Raw genomic sequence first — 19,286 nt, forward strand, 5'->3', positions numbered from 1 at the left:
GAGACGAGCCGCCGAGCGAAGGAAGAAGTGAAACGAGCGAGGGCGTCTTTTGTATCTTCAAACGCGTGTAATTCCGCTATTGCGGCACCGTTTCGAAAAAGTGTCACGGATACGTGTTCGTAATAGACTCGTGCACAACTGCAACACCACAACTAAATTACGACCTCTTGGTGGTTCAGGGGCCCTTTAAGGCGAAAACATTAGATGTCCATCAAACGTAAAAAGTGACCATTGGCGTCGACTATCGTTCCACGGTGTCGGCGCCACCACGAGTAACCAAAAGATCATCACATGATGACGTCTCATATAATGTGATCATGACGTCACATATCGCCAAAACTTGTGCCGTCACCATGACGTCATGGTAACGTCACATGATGACGTATTCACGTGACATCGTCACTTGATCAGTGGTAGGCCCATCACGGTGACAATACAAGACTAGGTGAGGTGCAGAAAGCTCTCGAATGGGTGCGGGGGAGGATAAATAGATCGACTGAAAAGAAAAATAAGAAGTTAGCTTTCGCCTTCGTGTCGTCTTAGGCGAACGCATAAGGGACGCAGTGACTTCTTTCTACATAAAACAACGTGGACAATGTCAGCACTAAGCGTTGAGCCTATAAGGATTTCGCGCTTTTCGCCTACACACTGTCATCTCCACTTGGGCATTCGAAAAGGCACATAACGAAGTGAAATCAGCTGATCGCACACGATTTTCATGCGAGATAAGGCATAACGGGTGTGCGACTGCATGGAAAAGCAGAATATTCGACAATTCACAACTGATATCCCTCCGTATATGGACCAATCGAGGGCTTATTTTCTCATGACGTCACGCGAACGGACTGCTGGCGTCACGAATTATGCCGAAAAGACGGGAAACGCCAGGAGAGAATACTGCGCTCGTTCTTTGCGTTTTCAGAGGTTGTTTAGGGGCCCTTTAACGAAGTTGCGTCCGACACGAGAGTTCCTTCGCTATAGAGCCGACGTTGTTCAGAATGTACGCCCCTGTGCTTATACATATATCGGCGAAAAAGAAAAAAATGGCAATGAATTTACTTAAGGGAGAATGTCACAAAGATAAACACCTGTATGGAATTTTTATGCTGACATTAAGCGGCGTTCTCAAATGCCTCGCGAGCTCCATAAATGTATCTTTGTTGTTATTTACAGGCAGCGACGCAAGAAAATCCTCCGCCGCCTCTTCTGCTGCTGTCCGCAATCCTGATCCAAACATGCTGCGCCGCGGGTCGCCTTGTGCCCACTTTAAAATTGCTCGGAGAAAGTCACCGCGTTCGGAAATTCGCTTTTCGTTCAAAATATTTATTCGCACGCAACATTAAAGAGTTGTTCAGTTAAGCGCACAGTCTTTCCCTTAAACACCTATTGACAAGTGAATGAACGTACAAGCACTGAACTCGCTCAGTGGTCACGGTTATGCTCTTCCAAATATGAAAACGCGACACAAAGTTAGGTGCAGTTAAACCTGAGCGTAGTCAAGGAGCCTCGAAATTATTGCAACTCAGTTCTGCGGCATCCCGCAAGGTGGCGGAAGGGTTAAGCAAGGAAAATTGACAACCACCCGTTTGTAGCACGAAGCCACAGGGAAATCCATACGGACTTCTCAGAAAGAAAAGCTTTTTAGTTGCCGAAAAATTCGCCCTGGTCCGGATATTGAACCCGGGACCAACGCCTTCCCTGGGCGTTGCTTACTACTACTACTACTACTACTACTACTACTACTACTACTACTACTACTACTACTACTACTACTACTACTACTACTACTACTACAGCTACTGCTACTACCACTACTACTACCACTACCACTGCGGAAACAGTTTTTACGGCACGAAAAAAAAGTCGAGTGACAGCAAGATACACGGGTTCACAAAGATTGTAGTTGCGCCCGGCTCTGCTTCGTGCCGTAAAAACCATATTAGATAATACTTCAAAGGCTACGTGCTTGTGCTAGTTGGTACGAAAGTGTCATTTTTGAATAGCTCTAATTGTACACATACAAGGGAGGACACAGGGACGAGCGCTGTCCGTCCGCTTCGTTCGCGGCCATTGTACAGCAAATGTTAGGCTGCCCATATGAAACAAACCTTTCTTTTTCGCTACAATGACGCAGCAAATATTGTGCTGCACGAGCAGTCCTCTCCATAGAGTTTTCTACAATTACCTAGAGGGAACTCTGGCGCTGCGATCGTTCAGTCACCATGGGAATAATGGGTAGTACACGGATTTGCATAATCTTCGTGCTTACGGCTTCGAACGCACTTGTGGCTTTGTTTATTGCTGTGTTTTGGCGTTTGTTTCGGATAAAAAAATGGACCGTTGTGAACTTCCTGACCAGATTTGAATTAGTGAGCCTTAAAAGGTTAAAGTGGTGAAGTGGAACTGCTGACTTTTGCTGAAATTCGTTTTGCGACAAAGCAGATGCAGGCGACGCGGAGCAAAACGGAGCCCAAAGAACGAAGTTTAGACAAATCAGTGTGCTACTCATCATTCCCATGCTGGCTGAAGCGCCATGCGTTGCAGCTCCTATAGACACTAGCGCCAGAGTTCCCTCTAGTAAGTATTGTAGGAAACTGTATGGTCCTCTCCACGTGAGACTTGCTTTCCGCGCGTGCGCTACTGAAGACGCTCGTAAAGGCTGGCTTCTCCGCAGTAATAGCTTTAGTGTGGCAAAGCTGGCCTGCGAGAAATCCTTGGAACAGGGGGTGTCGCTGGAGACAACGTTTCGACAAGCGGTCTTGTCTTCTTCAAGGCAGCAACATACGGTATTCTTGCGATCGTTCGTGGCGCGCTTGCATGTGTGATGTATGACGTCAAAACGGCGATGGGGAGAATAGATATAGGTAGATGAAGTCGCTTGAGCTGCAAGCACCAGAGGAATGCAGTGTACGGTGCTCGGCAAACACATTGAACAGCGACATTCGCGTTGAAGCGGGTCAAGTGGACGATTTAGTCTCGGGATTCTCCTTTTCTTGTTTCCACAATATGTTGACGTAGCCCCTTCTAGGGTAGATAATAAGGTGTTATCGGCATGTCTTCGTTTCCTTCTCACCTTCACTTACCCTTAACCACTCTTCTTCTCTTTGCCCATGCGCACACATGAGCAACCTTAATTCTCATATACAACCTATCGAAATTTACAGGGTAGGCTCTCGCGATTCGTTCGGAAGTCCTTTACATTAGAGACTACGATGCCTGCATCAAAATGCGACTGCTTTCAAGCAACACTCACCATAACCGATGAACCTGTACGTTCACTGAAGTCGTCGTTTGTAGTTTAAATATAACGGCTCTCGACAGGCCACCGAGTGTGAAGCAGCGGTCTTTTGTTGCCGGCGGCCGTGCCGAAAGAAGAAACGGCCGTGGAGGCGAGAACAAATGGCACTCGTGACCTTACCGGCTTGGAAGGGAACGTTTTCTCGGCTTACACACCAGACGGGAACACGCGCCTGACCTCGACAGCCTTGACAGCGCCGTTTCTATAGACGGAGTGGCCAAAAGGAGGAGCTTATAGCCAGCGCCTGTTGCGGGAAACAATAATTTCCTTTCATTCATATTCATGCTCACGGCTTGCGCAGCCAAGCAAGACGTCGCCTTCGGCACTGAAGGTATACGGATTGCGCCGTCAAGAGCCCGTGCCGTACAGCGAAAGTGCTGAAGATGACCCTGCGTACCTGTTTTTTAAACTTGATTTGCGTCTAAAGTGACGATGGCGTTTATATTACAGGCTGTACTGCGTTGCTGCATGAGAAGGGAGTTATACCATGAGGTATAAATGTGGCCATGAACTGCTCGACCGAGCTTCTTGAAACACTGACACCATTTCTTTTCCTTATAGGTATGCAACAGCAAGGTTTGCTTGTTTGCTTGTCATCACTCCCGGCATATACTTCTTTCTTTTTTCGACATATATTCTTTTTTTTTAACGAACACGGTGTATCGCTGCTTCGCAGCTAAGAAATTTAGCCAAAGGCTCCTCAAGCATGGCAAGAGCCAGTAGTTTCGGAAAAACAATGGGTCGCATCTTTTATGCATACATTTGGTAGGTGTCAAATCCGATCCTTACTTGTGCGTCACATTGTACCTGGGTTTATTGAGGGCTGCTTAACGTTCCAAGTGATTCGACCGTAAAGCGGTAGCGTATGAGGGCTTTTCGTAGACGAGCCTCAGGTGGTCAGCCTATTACTGTGTACTTCGCCTTCGCAGCTTCGCTCCAAGGCGACTTCATAAAGTTGGGCTCCTGTGTCACAGTGTGCTTCGTAAGTGGAGCCATTAACCATGTTATGACCAGGTGACCCAATCACACATTCCCATGTCGGCAATACAACGAGAGATGAGCGCGGCCTAAGCAAAACTTGTTGGCTCACCGAGATGATCACGTTCACATGCAATGCGACAGCATCAAAACCGCCTCGAGACATAAGTAGTTATATCAGGTATTAGATAAAGGTGATCTCTAATATTTTACTTCAGTTATTACAGAATGCTTGTAGCTATTTACGTAGCCTGTTTCTCGGTGTTTTGTTGCTTCTGAAGCTATGTTGAAGACGATCAATATGCCAGCTCTTCCCGAAGCCGCAGCACATCTCACAAGAGGCGACGTTGGTACATGCGCCATCAACGCGCTTCTTTTTTTTTCGACAGGAAGCGATTAAAATCTCCTTACAACCGTCAACAGCGATTTTCGTGTTAATGTGATGTCTGCATGGTTGCCGCACGCAAGGGCTGCATTGCGTACGCCGCACATCTTCCATCACGGAATTGGACACGTCTCATCAATTCTCCAGCTTCCGGGATTCGCCGCCGGCTCTGTTCAATGCTGCACGGAAGGGTCAAGGGCCTCGCGTGTAATTCACGTGGGGCAGTCTCCGAAGCATTTTCTTTCCGCGTTTTCCTTCCGCCGCTACATCGAAAGCCGCTTACACGGTAGCGGGACCGGCCGCAACGCGGGACGGATATAGCCTCTTGCGTCAGCGTCCAGAACTGCCCGCATCGGTGCGAACGGACGTTCGGCATACCGGTCGCATCAAAGGCAGCCACCACTCGCGCTCCTCCGCGGTAACCCTCCATCGACGTGCGTAGCCGGCAGTGGAATCTCAGGCTCCTTCTGCCGACAGCGGCGCCGAATACGCGCTGCGCGGCTTCGCGTACCTGGGAAAGGAGGGTCTCTTTTATACTACAACCTCCTTGGTCCGGCAGGACCCAACAAAAGCGTGAGCAACGGCGGCAGCGGCGGCCGGGGACGAAGCGAAGGGTAACTGGCCAAACCAGTCCTCATGGCATGTGGGAGGCTACCTACCTGGACAGCAAAGCCGCCATATTGAGGAGGGAGAAGTTACCTCCTCGCTGGTGTCGGCACGAGCCCTCTCTTCCTCCTCCGTGCCGCTCTGAGCGCAGTGGCGGCGGCGGTGGCGTTTAATCCCGAGTGTGAGTTCACGCCGGTGTGGTGGTGCGTTTCAGTTCCCCCTCCAGCTGTCTCTGTCCTTCGCTTATTGCGCGCCAGCGTGCCATCGCATTCTTCGGGGGCGATAAGGTTCAACTGCGCCGTGCGCGAGCGAGCTTGCGCGCAAGACCTTGCGGCCGTGCCGGCAGCATTTCGCCGACGTTTCGGATTGTGTGCGATGAGGCAGTGGCGGTGAGGAGAGGAAAAGAAGACGACGCCGTCGTCCCACGATTGTGCGGTGCGCTGCTCCCCGGCGAGCGACGAGCGTGAGGGACGGTCGTGTGCTGTGAGCAGCAGCAGCAGTCAAGACGGCGGCGCTTAAGCCTAAAGCGATCGAAGCGGGCGTGATCATGGAGCCCAAGTACGAGTACGCGAGCGAACTGAACCTCTACCAGGCCAACTACATGCGCAACTCGAAGGCCATCGGCGTCTTGTGGGCCGTGTTCACCATCTGCTTCGCCATCATCAACGTGGTGGTGTTCATCCAGCCGCACTGGCTCGGCGACACCAAGGAGTCGCGTGGCACGGGCCACTTCGGCCTGTGGCAGTACTGTCACCTGATCCAGGATGGCCAGGACGTGACGTGCCAGGGCCGACTGGACGACTTCAGCTCGATCCCGTCGGCGGCTTTCCGCGCGGCCACGGTGTTCGTCGGATTATCGGTTGTCATGGTGTTGTTGTGCATCTGCTGCATGCTGCTCTTCTTCGTGTTCCACTCGTCCACTGTGTTCCACATCTGTGGCTGGATGCAGGTCTTCTGCGGTGAGTACCGCTATAGTTTAGCGCGCGCGCGCGGCGCCCTCTGGTCGTCACGTGGGAACGATGCGAAACTAAACAATTACTACAAGCGTTCTTTTTCTCCCTTGAGCAAACAGACGTACAGACTGTTCGCAGTTTACATCGAACTTTCAGAAACAATGTTCTGGCGACGGAAAAAAGCAAGCGCCTTTTCGTTCTGTTAGTTTCGCAGTCTCAAAAGCCACGCGTTTGGTTGCTGAAGCCAACGTAGCGCGTGCTTAGAGCGCCATATGAATACGCACTTCTCCCATACACGACAGCAACGTAGAAGAGCAGCTCACATCAATGCTTACTAAGCAGCCATTTCTTACTTTTGTTATCATATGAAGCACGCATTTGCAGCTTATTTTATACCGTGGCAAGTGTATTCTTTCTGTGTTACAAAGGTCTAGGTCTACACGCTTCTATGACAATGTGACAGGTTCAATCCTATCAATCACTGGTCCTGACCGCAATGCTGATCTTACGAAGTGTGTGGTGCGAAAAATCAATTGTCTGTGGTGTTTCTTCTAAGATCTGTACTGTTGCGTCAACTTACAGTGATTTCATTTAGTATTCGTTTTTCTTGGCGTGTCTGATGGATGGCATGTTTCCACCATGACACCAGAATGGGACTGCAGGTTGCTATGAAATCAAGTACACATAGACTGCAAGAATACACATGCATTCAGCCCATTTCTATCGCTGATTCCTGACTTCTGGAGGTAGCGGCATTGTAACTCGCAGTGCTAGAAGGCTCTGTAGGGTGGAGAGAAGTGTTGAAACAGCTTTGAAGCCATTCTCAGCCGTACGCATGCAACCCAAGTACAACTATGGCTCATATTCTAACTGCTGTGGTGCTAAACACACACACGCACACACCACAAGAGAAGACGACGGGAGAGAGCGCCACTCTTGTGGTGTGCGAGTTCTGAGCATCTAAAGCAGTTATAAAACGAACTGATACCGACACACCCAAAACGAAGTTCTCTAAAGTACAACTAGACTTACAAAGGTGTACTTCGTCTTTACGCAAACCGTTACTTCAGACAAGAGAAGGTCTGGTATGTTTACACGAGAAACATGTGATATTTATTGCGCAATATACAACACAGCACGCGAGCCCATGCTGGCGTAAGTTGTGCAAGAGATGCGCATATTGGCAGCTTGTGTCACATCTGCGATGTAATTCCATGTTGCTTTACAAGTAATTGTGCATTAGTTCGCATCACGCATCATTTCTGTGGGGGGCCCGCCTTCGGCATTTCTTTGCGACAGCAAATCTACGAATATTTTTCAATAAATTGAAGAGAACGGGTAGAAGCAGCTTGGTGACCTTAAAACTGTCTTCATAGGCTAATGTCCACCCTTTTAATACTCACTTCTCCTTAGACTTTTAAGAAAAAAGTAATGTCTAGGTATCTTCTTCGAATCTTATTTAGAGATTGCGGACACCACTCAAGCCATGCAAGACAGCCTTGAGGGCGAATTCTGTCTACGTAGGTGTAGGAGGAGGAGAAGGAGAGAAAGGAAAGGCAGGGATGTTAACCAGCCTAGAAGGACCGGTATGCTACCCTACACTGGGGGAAGGGATGGGGGAGATATAAAGATAGAGAGAGAGAGAGAAGGAGAGCACGCACGAACAATGAGTCACACACATCTCACAGTCATGCTAACGTCGTTAGTCTATAACCGCCTGTGCAGGTCTGATGCCTTCAAGAAGCTGAGCACTGCCTTCGTCGCCTTCACCCGCGATGACCTGTCAGGAGGTGTACCCTGCTAATCGACTTATGACCAAACTATGTGCGCGGTCTGCTTAAAGTATACAGACTGGCCTTAGGGTTTCCAAATAATTTTATCGGGCAACTTAACCGTGGCGCGTTCTCTCAGTGCACGTTCTAATTTCGCGACCTCCTTAAGTACAGAAACATGGATATATCAAGAGCAGCAGAACACAGCCTTCGTGACCAAAAACTTGCCTCAATTATCATTTGTGTTCAAGTGCAGTAGTACACAACCACGTTCCAAATAGCGATAGTTATATAACACACGAATAGCACAGCTATGCGAAAGCTGCGTGCCCAGCGCACGAAAGAAGAAAGCAATAAAGAGCGCCGCGGAGAGCATCGATCCGGTTTTCAGGTTTTCCGTGTTCTTATACGACCATACTGCAAGGATGTTGCAGACAGCGGGGGTGCACCCGCTGTGCTGGTGCGTCCTGCGTGGTTGCTCGTTCAAGGCCACCGTCCTAAATGCGGTGCCTACAACAGGCCATACACGCCCGATGACCTCATGGGCATCGCCGCTGTTTCTTTCCTTTTCTTCCTCGCGGAACAACTTTGGCTCTTACGTTGGTCTGCCTTTGCGCGATTCATCACGCAAGACCTGCCGCGTTATAGCCGGTCGTTTCGAACACACTACGTCAGCGTGCGGTCTTGGAGTCCACAGTAAATGCGCGTAGAATGCCCGAGTCTTCTCCATACTACAACCCTAGCTTCGCTACTTGCTTAAGACTATTATTAAGCAAGGATGAATGCGTGGTCGGCGTGCAGCATTCCATTAGCCTTCCTCGTCCGCAGCACTTGCAATTTCTAGGGAACACGTAACACTATAGTATGTATGAATAGAAAATAGCATATCGCTAATACTTTAATTGTAAGTAATAACAGCACTCGTAGTAGACTGCCGCGTCCCTCTTGGCCAACTTCTCGTCATGCAGTGGCCGAGACATAGTGTTCCGCCGCACTAGAGGCCGAGCCGAATTCGCAAAGCTTTCAGTTCCAAGATGTGCTCTATGCGATTGATCAGCTGGCATCGCTAAAGACATGTCCAGCATCACGATTGGCCGAAGTCTTTCGCTCAAGAACAAGCCTATCGTAAGAAATTTTTGCGAGTGCGGGCTCAGGATCACGGGCTCCTATCAGCTTCTTATGAAAATGCACATATACTGACAAGCAGTCCGCAATAAGCCGTAGTTCACGCAGTCCGAAATGAATGTCACCAAACGTATTAAAAATCAGCCGTATGGATTTAGATGATGGCTGACTGTACCTATATGCGAAGCGAACGCAATTATGGTAAATAAAACGTATGCGGTCGACGTATTTAACCGACATTCATGCTGTGAATGAGCTTGCACCTACGTATGTTGTTACAGCTAGAAGTGACATTAAAATAACGTTAAATAATATACATTATTCGTCAGCACGTAAATGTAGACGTACTATCGATGGCACCTTTAATATGCGTGTGCGTGGAATTATGCATGTTTTCGCTTGGCAGTGCTGGTCTCCCCAAGACCAGACGTCGGCATGTCTGCCATAAAGGACTGATCATTCTCTAATATAAAAGCAAAACACAAGCTGATATTCAGTCGACAGTGTGCTAGACTCCCTCACACGTGGAAACTCGTAGTTCAGGTAAACCGGCTACAAAAGCATACGAGTGCGCACACAAAGGGAGGAGAGGGGGGTTGACGCCCCCCCTAATGATGTAAGTGGGGGGCGCCAAGTCAGCCCTATATCTTTACATCTTTACTCAATCGGGCCTGTTCCGTCATTGTTTAATGGGGAGGGTAATGGAGGTGCAGGTTGACCCTGATGTTGCATTCCAAGAACGGTTTACTTCCCATATTTACCCCCGTAAGGCCGGGAACTAATGACAGGCCGTTTTGAGCAGTACGTCATCGCTGAGCAGTACGCCATCATTTTGGCGTCCATTGCGAAGCTTGTTTTCTTTCGGACTCGTCCACTGGGGAAAGGGGGGGGGGGGGGTTGTAACGCTGCGGTGATAGTTGCCCCCGAAGTGGAGAACCCTGCGCACGCCTACGTACACAATATCACCCCCCCCCCCTCCCCACCACCACCACCACCATTTTTTTGTCTACCCAAGAATCGCTCGTGCCAGCTCCCTCTAAGCTAACCTAGGAGGAATTTCTCAAGGACCTCGAACTAGGGAAACAGCTAGCCATCGTTTCCTGGACCCGAAGGGTAGCTTCCAGAGTGGAGCCACGCAGAGGCCCAGGCGCGGAGCGCTTCCATTTTCGTGAACAAGAGTTCTCACCACCGGTATCCCTATCGTGAATATACCTATATTGTGACGACGCATGTCAGCGTTTTCGAATGTGGATGCTATGTTCGTTCGCAAATACGTTCCCGGGGCTTTGATCACATGAGGTTTCCGCGACGAACAAGACTTCCTCCTCGGCAAACAATGAAGGGAAGGAATCATTACAATGCGTTCAGCTTGCAAGGCTCTCGCGTCTCAATCCGTGTTCCTACAGATGTGTTTCTCTTTTTAACGTCTAGTAACTCACGTTTTTTGCATTGAGTCTATACTTCGGCCGTTCCTCTGCCGGCGAGCGTGATGAACGTTTCCGTAACATTTAGTTTGCTTTTTTCTTTTCTTTTTTTTTTCGTTTTAGTCAGCGCAGTACGGTCAAGCATTCTAAGAACTTAGAGAAGAAGAGCAGCAAGAAGACAAAAATAAGGAAATACACATGCACCGTGCACTGCGAAAAGCGAGCGAAACAGGAAGGTCCCGGCGGCAGGAATGGTACATCTCGTCATCGGAAGGAACGCCGTCTTTGAAGGGAAAGGGGAGAGGCTGTGGGTGAACTGCAGTAGAGGAGGAGAAGGGGTGGCGTGAAAAGGGTTGGGCGAGGGGATGTAGGCCACCGACGCCGCCGCCGCAATGACGCGCTCGCCGCGAGAGCCCCGTTTCTTTTCTCGACCGCTGGTGTCCCGCCGCTAATGTGGATCCCCCTTTTATATGCGGGTTCCTCGGCCGTATAAGTAGACGAAGCACGCGAACGCGCACTCGGCTTAGCGACGGCACGAATACTCCGGTATCGAGAGTATGTATACCGCGACAGCTCTGTGTGTATACGTCGTTGCACACTTGAAGTGGCACGATTCATCGGCTGTAGATTTATTAAAACGATTAGCGGCTCAGGCACTGGGGTCAACGAGGAGCTTTAGAAATTGTTTACGAGGTAGGAGTTCTGTGAAACCAGGATGCGACGGAGTTTCTTTTTTTTTTTTTCTCGTCTCCCAAGTGACGTGATCAAACACGAGGTTTGCACCACATAAAGTGGGAAAACAAATAAGACTCAAATAGGGTATTCAGAGGTAGCGCACACTTTGTGTCCTTATGTCCCGTGCAGCGCCCCCTGTCCTGCATATAATCATGAAACGAGCCCTGAAGCGTACACCCTTCTACAATACATAAAGAAAATCAGACACCCCCCTCCCAAAATAATATCCTTCCTACGCCCCTGATTGCGGGCTTCGCCCGCGAGAACTTCATCACTACCACTACTACGGCACAGGGTAGAATAAGGCAGCTTCGCCGCAAAAGCAAGGAACAAAGGAAACGCAGCTTCAATCTTTTGCCACGACATCTTCTCCTGCAAGGTTTCTATTAAGCGGGCCTTCGCAATAACGAGAATTTCGCGCGAACAAGTCTCTCCGCTCGTCGCGCTGCAGAGGTCACTGGTGGAGAGGCAGCAAGGTTCGGTGTCACAGGCCTCAGCGAGTCGCCGGCGGCAGCTGCAGGAATGCGCTGTCAAGTTCGACTCGTCTTCGTATTAGCTTGTGTGCCGTGCGCCTCCAACCCGGCCTCGCCCGCAATCGAGTGCCGAAAGGCCTCTGCCGGCGCGCCCAGACTGGAATCAAAGGTTTAGAAGCAGCAGCAGCGATGTTTGATCGATGATTCGACTGTCACGTTCCTCGAAGCACGATGCGTTGACTGGCTCTGATGGCTGACTTCCCTGCCATGCAGGCAGCAATGCTATACGGAGGCTTATGATACAGGGCGCCGAGTGAGTGAACGCCTGTCGTTAGCCTGGTTACCACGTTATTCTCGGCACTTCCTATGCCGAGGAAATTGTCGCGTCGGGTTGATCGCTTCTCTTTTGTGGAATTGCGATGCGATTTCCCCTTTGCGAATTCGAGAACTGGCGCTTGTGCGAAGTAGAAAGGAAAGTAAAGAATAACGAAAACACTTAAATACCGGAAGAACGAACTTGATGACTTTGTCACGGAGTCTATCAGCGTGTAGTTACTGAGATTAAAGGATAGAAAAAGTGTTATAGTTAACTAAGAGAAACCACACATAAATGTGTAAGAAATATATATGATTTGATCGCAGAAAGCATACGCATTTAGCATATTTTCAGAAGGCGCCTTTGTAATATCGCTGTCAGCCTAGAGCGCGACAATTGTGATGTGCGCCAGCTGTACTATATCATATATGGGAGTAAGTTGATGGAAGACTAGCTCGATAACAAAGAAAGGCCTCATGTATAGAAAACAAACCACAAATTATTGAGTACCCCGTTATGAGGACTCTGCAAGAACTCCAACCATTCCCGATTGTTTAAAATAGACTCATCTCAGGCGGCCGTTCGCGCACATCATATAAGTAACTCAATATCTGTGCCAGTATTCACAAAAAGGTCTTACGACAAAAATTTTCGTTAGAGAATATTTCAGCCAATCACGATGCGGGACATATCATTTCCGAAACCGGCTTACCAATCGGAAAAAGCGAAAGAAGTTTTGTGAAATCGGCCCCCTGGAACTTCAATCAACTTGGACCACTATCCAGCCATCGATAGGAATGAAATTAACGTCGATGGTACGCTTGTGAAGTGTAAGTTATGACTTCCGGTTTTCTACATTGAATAGATAAACAAATGAAGCAGGGGTTAAAAATAAGTCCAGGCTGAGGGTATAAGCCGGTAAGCCTGTCTATCACAGGAGGTTCCTACACTTTCGACACACCGGATGAGATCACCTCATCACCTCCGACGTCTGAACTCCAGTTTGTTTTATGTATGTTTGTTTGTTTCATACTGCCCTTGCATGTCGATGCCGTCACTGTCGGATGCGGAGATTAAACTCACCAGGCGATCACCGTGCCCTTACGGGCACCGTACGCACATCAGCGGGCCTCGCCTCCGCCAACGGTGCCTACGCTCGTCTTAGCGAAACCGTCACCTCTCAAAACGCCACAGACGTCAATTAACAAAGACTACGCGAAATTTTCAAAAAAAAAAATCATAAACAAGAGATAAGGCTCCCGCTTGTGGCACCACGGGACATCAAAGCAGAAGACGGATGAATTAAAGCAAAGTTATAAAACAACGATGCCTAGGGAAGATGTCATTCACGCAGCAGACCTGATTAAGAGCGGATGGAAACGACGCGGCGCATAGCCGTCGTCGCCATGGGAGCGTCTTCCCAATTCGCGAATTTTTTCGGCGCCCCGCCGAGACCTTGTCAATCTCTCACTAGGGGTAAGGAGCGTCGCAGCAGCTATAGCCGCCATTCTGCCTAGATTAAAGCCGGGATGGACTGACGACCCATTCCGCAGCACACAGGTGTGGACAAAGCAGTACACTTCCTCACCTAGCTTACTTTTCTTTACCTTTATTTGCGCTCCCTGCCCTACTCTTGCTTTTATCTCTGTGATCTCAACACCTATGACATCATCGCCAACACTGTGTGTGCGTGTTCGTGCGATACACTTTCACCCCCCTCTCTCAGTGACGAACTGTCTCTTGGTTCTCTTACGCGGCTGTTTTGCGCGCTGCCCCCTTTCTCAACCGCGTACGCTACAGAGTCTCATCACGGACTCGCTCCATCGCCAGCGTACCGGTTTCCTCGGGCAATTTGAATTTCAAACACCCCGCTGCGACGACGCGTTGGATGAACGACGAGCGTGGGAGCGCGCGCTTTCGCTAGCGTCCGAAAATGCTCTCGCTGATTGCGCCTGCTCCGTAGAGCGCGCTTCTGTTACAACGGGGCGTGCCCTCGGAAGCCTCGCAGACGCTGGAAAACTTGCTCCCCCCCCCCCCCATTTAGCCGGAAGTCACCGGAAGTTACTTCCTTCCTCTCTCGGCTCGCTATTCGCAGCGGGAAATTGGGGTCGCGCTCGCGAACTCGGAGGTTAAAAAGCCGGCGAGTGGCGACCGATACCTGGTGTGTATACACAGCGTTTGGGAACGCTCTACGTAGGATTCGATAAAAGAACGGGCTCGGTAGCTGCGGGATTTGTTTATAGGCGTGGCCGGTGGTACGGGGTGTGTTTTCCTGATACTGTGCGAGGAAGAGCGCGGAAGCTGTCAGCTTAAGCGTCTCAGAGAGGTTGAATAATATTGGAAAGGTCGCGTCCTGGTGGCGCAACTGTGGTAGCCGCGACAGAACTTGTGCGGTTCTTCGTGCTGGCGAAAATTGCAGTTGAAAATGATTGAAAACTGGTTACACGTACAACCGGAAGCAATGTCCGGGGATCACAACAGCCTTCGAAGAGTATAATTGGCAGAAGTGGTGCGGATACATCCTAAAGGAAAGAACGTGAAAACAAATACAACGAATAGACTGAAGAGCGGAAAACACACAACAGAGGTGCTCTAAACAACTCCACCACTCCCCGAGAAAAAACAAATAGCGAAGAGGAAAGAGGACAACGTCACCCCATTACTCTAAACTTCCATGTAAAGCCAACGTTGATGCGCCCAATCAGTAGTGAAAAAACACTTCTCTGGGCAGCATTGCGTTTACGACCTGGATTATTGGCATGAACCTTTGTGCGTGTGTGTCTAGGCCTCTGAGAGCACAGACTGGAGGCATGATTGGCGTATGCGAACTGCACTGTACATTTTTCAGCGAAGTGTTTGCCCTGCCTAATGCGCTCATCTTTCCTTTCCTTTCCTTCATCTTTGCCGCTTAATGAGTTGGAGTTCAGTTGTCAACGGAAAACCGAGTGACTTCAAATACCGCGGTAATGCAGTGATGTGCGTGCCAAAGCTGACTCAATGGCGGAGGACGACTGAGTGCAATGCTGCCACAAATTTTGAAAGTTGCCATTCCCCGCGATCCGGCAAGCTTAAGAATCTAAACCTGATTGTGAAGTGTCTAAACATTCACGAACGCTCTCCATTCTGACTCTCATAGCGTCACTGTAGGAAATGAATAAATTGTAACATGGTAGGGCGCAGACAAGAACGCCAGCGAAAGAAGCAGACGAGGACGGTTGTTGTTGGCGCTCGCGCTTGCTCGGCTTGGACCGCTGATCGCTTCAGCTGTGGCAAATAAATAAATAAATAAATAAATAAATAAATAAATAAATAAATAAATAAATAAATAAATAAATAAACAATCGTAGCTCGAAGAAATCAATTAGATGTAAGTGTTAAGTGAGATGGCTTGCACGGACGTCACTGAAACCGCCCTGTTGGAGCACCAGCGTGGGGGGACGCGATGTTTGCGCTGTCCCATTAATGTTATCGAAACATCATATGCAGGTTCTTTCGTTATTTACGCACAGAGGCATTCCTGCCACGTCGTTATCACATTGAAGCAGGTTAACCGCAACTTGCTTCTCATCAAAGCCGCTGTCGTGGAGTGCCAGTACGTTCAAACACTGCGTCCATGACGTCGCATGCAAGCTATCTATATGCTCACACGTTGCAAACACGAGAACGGTGCAGCGTCGTTTTTTCACATAGTGCGCTGCAGTGTCCTTTAGCTATGACGTCAGCGACTCACTTTTCGTCCTTCATTATCTCAGGCCATTCTAGCAAAAAGAAAAAAAAGAAGAAAGAAAGGACGCCGAGGAGGCACATTATAAAGCACCATCCTCATAGGCCTCCGCGGGGGGTCACGCGCTCATCCTCTAAACGCAACTATATCAAAGATCTTTCTAGGTCATCCACGCAGGTGTAAAGAGTATACACGCATACGTGGCCGCACGGCTCTAGTATACATACCATGACGGCACCTACACGCACGTACGCCCGGTTTACGGCAAAAAAAAAAATGAAAATAAAAAGAGTGGAGTAACTGCGAAGGAACGGGCATAGTTACTGCAAAGCCCTGCTACAACGAAAACTAAACAAAGGTGAGAGGAGAGGAGATTCAAGATAAAGAAGAAGAACGCCTCCGGTGTGCGAAGAGTCCACGGATGAGAGAAGGTAGGTGGGAGAAGACGTTGTTGAGAGAGAGACATGGGGATGCAAGCGGCAATGGCTTCAGCCGGGGCCAATTGTCACGAGCGTGCGCGCCGTTCTTAACGATGGTGAGCGCTTCGTGACGGACCCGGCTGGCTCCTCCGTCGTTCGGTGCAAGAGTCGGGCCGCAGCCGCTCGCAACGCTTCCTGCAAGCCCTCCGCCACGGCGCAGCAGTTGCCCGCTCCGCTTCGATCGTATCGACGCCTCCGGAGAACCCCGGCGGCACCGGTGGCGATTGCCCGGCTGACCTAGAACTTCGACAGACTGTTTACAATATTGCCCCCCCCCCCCTCCAGCCTCCCTTTCCTCAGCTTCATCAACACAGTCCTCCTTTTTGGCCACGCCGTCCTATATCTGCTCATCTCTGTATACTCCTTGGCCTCCACAGGCCCGCAGATGAAGCCAGTGAGCTTAGAAGAGAAATAAAGAAATCTGAATCTGGAAGCAGGTCTCAGTTGGCGCGGACGCGCTCTTGAGAACTACATCTCGCCTATGCCTTGCGGAGAAACGGCGACACGGAGGGCACTTCTTATTGCGCACAACCAGTTGCTGTTGTTTCTCATAGTCCAGTCGTGCGTGTTTTTAGCTGCGGCCTCGAGAGAACAAGCGATGGGACGGGGGAATCGTTGCAGTTCTAACAAGACAGATGTCTGTTGTGCGTCGCGGTGAAGTATAGTAGCCTAGTGAACCTCGTAGAGATATAGAGGGAAAGAAGTGACAGCGTGTCCAACGCTTAACATATATGCCTCCTGAGACGGGAATTGGGTCCTCCCCCCGCCGTCTTCACATAAGCGTGCGCGATCTGGCGTGCAAGACAGCTCGCTTTTTCCTCTTCCATTTGATTCATTGCTTACATTGGGAGAGCTTAGATCTGAATGCGCTGGTTACTATAACAGTACAACGACTGTCAAGTGCTAGCGATCAAACGCACTGGGCTGACGTGGTAGGTTAATATAACGGTATACACGTATACAAACAATGCGCGATCGAGATCTGGGCTATAGTTAGAATTACTGCAGAGAGACAGGAATAGAAACTGCCGCGCAGCTATTGACGTAGGTCATCGTTAAGCTTTTGTGTCGCGTTTCTGCACGTTGTCTGTTTATGACACAAAATAATTGAGCAAAAGGTACTTCGTCGTGAAGCCACGAGGAAATTATGCGCGGGCGTTGTTTTCTTACTGATTAAGTTAGGCTGGCTTCCAACCATCCCTATCAATTGGCCAATACAGGCGATGTAAAATTAATAGAAAAGACAAGGTGCCAGCTGTGAGCTTATTTCTCCTAATACGGTGCATGGTTAAGCGGGCTATGCTTCTGCTTACCTGTACTAAAAGTGCGTCTGTCACTGCGTAGTTTCTGAATTCTCGAATACGGTGCTTGTGGCTCCTGTTATCTACCAAAGCAGTAGCAATCTGCTGGGCAACGGTTTTTCCACACATTGCGCCAGGAAGATTCTTCTGTACTACGAGACAGATCAGTCAGCTTGGTGCAATGTGTTTCTGTGTCATTTCTGCTCCTCACATCGCAAGGCGCATGTGCACGTGCTTTAGACGCATAATCAGGTCGTTCTCATCTTTTTCCAGAGACGCGTAGAACATGAGAAAGGTGTCATTGTTTTCGGTTGTCTATACACGGAACACCTGCGATGGGTGACACACTTCGGTTTCTCTCAAGAGGTGAGGCGTTGCATAGGCCTGCTCTTGAAACGAGGAACGCGATGAGAGACAAAGGTTCCATCACAGCCGGTCACGCCGCCTTGTACCGGGTCCACGAAGGCGAGAGATGTAGGTGGTGCCTGGAGAAGACGTCGCCTATGGTGCCACATACGCGTACTAAGCGCGGGGACGGAGAAGTGTAAGAACCCGAACTACGAGTCACAAGGATAGACGGTGCTATCGCGTTGAAACACCGACAGGTGGAACGCCAACAGAACCTCGAGCGGGATTGTCGATTAATTGCGCTGTTATGAAAGTTATTGAAGTGCTCCGGCTTAACTCAGGGTTTTATGAGAAAAAGAACGCACTGTTGACACAATGCAGGCGGCGCCGTCCATCTCGGGGCCCCCATTTTTGGCCGCTCTCGGTCGAGCAGAACACCAGTGACCAAAAATTGTTCCACGGCCTCGGTATGGCGGCATTGCCTTTCAAGCTTAGGATGGACGGCACTAAGAGAACGCAGAAAGAGATATTGAAGATAGCAAATATAAATGATGCGCACTGTTAGCCGTCGTCGAAGCCTGCCCGTGGGGTCGAGGGGCGTCCTTTCGAAGCCTCAGAAAGGCATAAAAAAAAGGGGGGGGGGTTCCTTCGCGGTTCACAGGACACGTGTCTCTGGAGCGATGATGGAGATCCGCCTCCTCTCCCTCGCTGCGCTCCGGCCGGTCCCACACTGAGCGGCGACGTTGGCACGCGTAACCGGTCTGCTGTACACGTATCGACACATATCCGTGGAAAAGAGCGTATACTTACACGGCGGCGCTTCCCTCGTGCCTTTTGCCGCTCTGGTTACCCCGTAACACTGATCGGTGTCGACCGCGTGGCCTGCGGCGCATTTCAAAGGCGTTACGCTGTTTGTACTCCACCGGTGGAATGGCAAACACTCGCGGTGTGCAGTTGTGTTTCCGTCCCTTTCTTGTGGCCGTGTTACGGTCAGCTGGGCTGCCTCCGCGCTGCTTTGTTGCCTTCCAACACCATCTCCACTTCGAGTGAAGGGATTTTACATTGAAAGGTGGACGTGCAAACACGGACGCTAGTTGAGTTAATGGGACAACGTACTTGTTCTACTTGCGCCCGGGTTTGCACGCGTTGCTTTCATCACCGCAAATCCGTACCTACGAAAAGGAGGGTTGATTGATGGGATGATTGAGAGCTGATTGAGGCGCAAACATTGATTGAGGGGCCAGTTTTTGCTGGACACAGCCACCTGAAAGTCACAAATAATGAAAACATAAGGACGGAATTGGTATAATTTTAACTGAATTTAAGTAATTACAGGACAAATTGAGATGAAAGTGGACGAAGAAATAAC

General features: G+C 49.6%; 1 protein-coding gene across 1 annotated transcript in view; it reads left to right on the top strand.

Annotated features, from left to right (window-relative positions):
- Window positions 1-5,395: 5,395 nt before the first annotated feature.
- Window positions 5,396-19,286, top strand: part of LOC119396824 (LHFPL tetraspan subfamily member 3 protein) — a 153,382-nt gene continuing 139,491 nt past the window's right edge. The window contains exon 1 of the mRNA XM_037664160.2: window positions 5,396-6,226. Within this exon, the coding sequence (XP_037520088.1) occupies window positions 5,815-6,226 (412 nt within the window). The 5' untranslated portion in view covers window positions 5,396-5,814. The remainder of the gene's footprint in view (window positions 6,227-19,286) is intronic.

Source organism: Rhipicephalus sanguineus, chromosome 6, assembly GCF_013339695.2.
Source record: "Rhipicephalus sanguineus isolate Rsan-2018 chromosome 6, BIME_Rsan_1.4, whole genome shotgun sequence".
Taxonomy (NCBI): domain Eukaryota; kingdom Metazoa; phylum Arthropoda; class Arachnida; order Ixodida; family Ixodidae; genus Rhipicephalus; species Rhipicephalus sanguineus.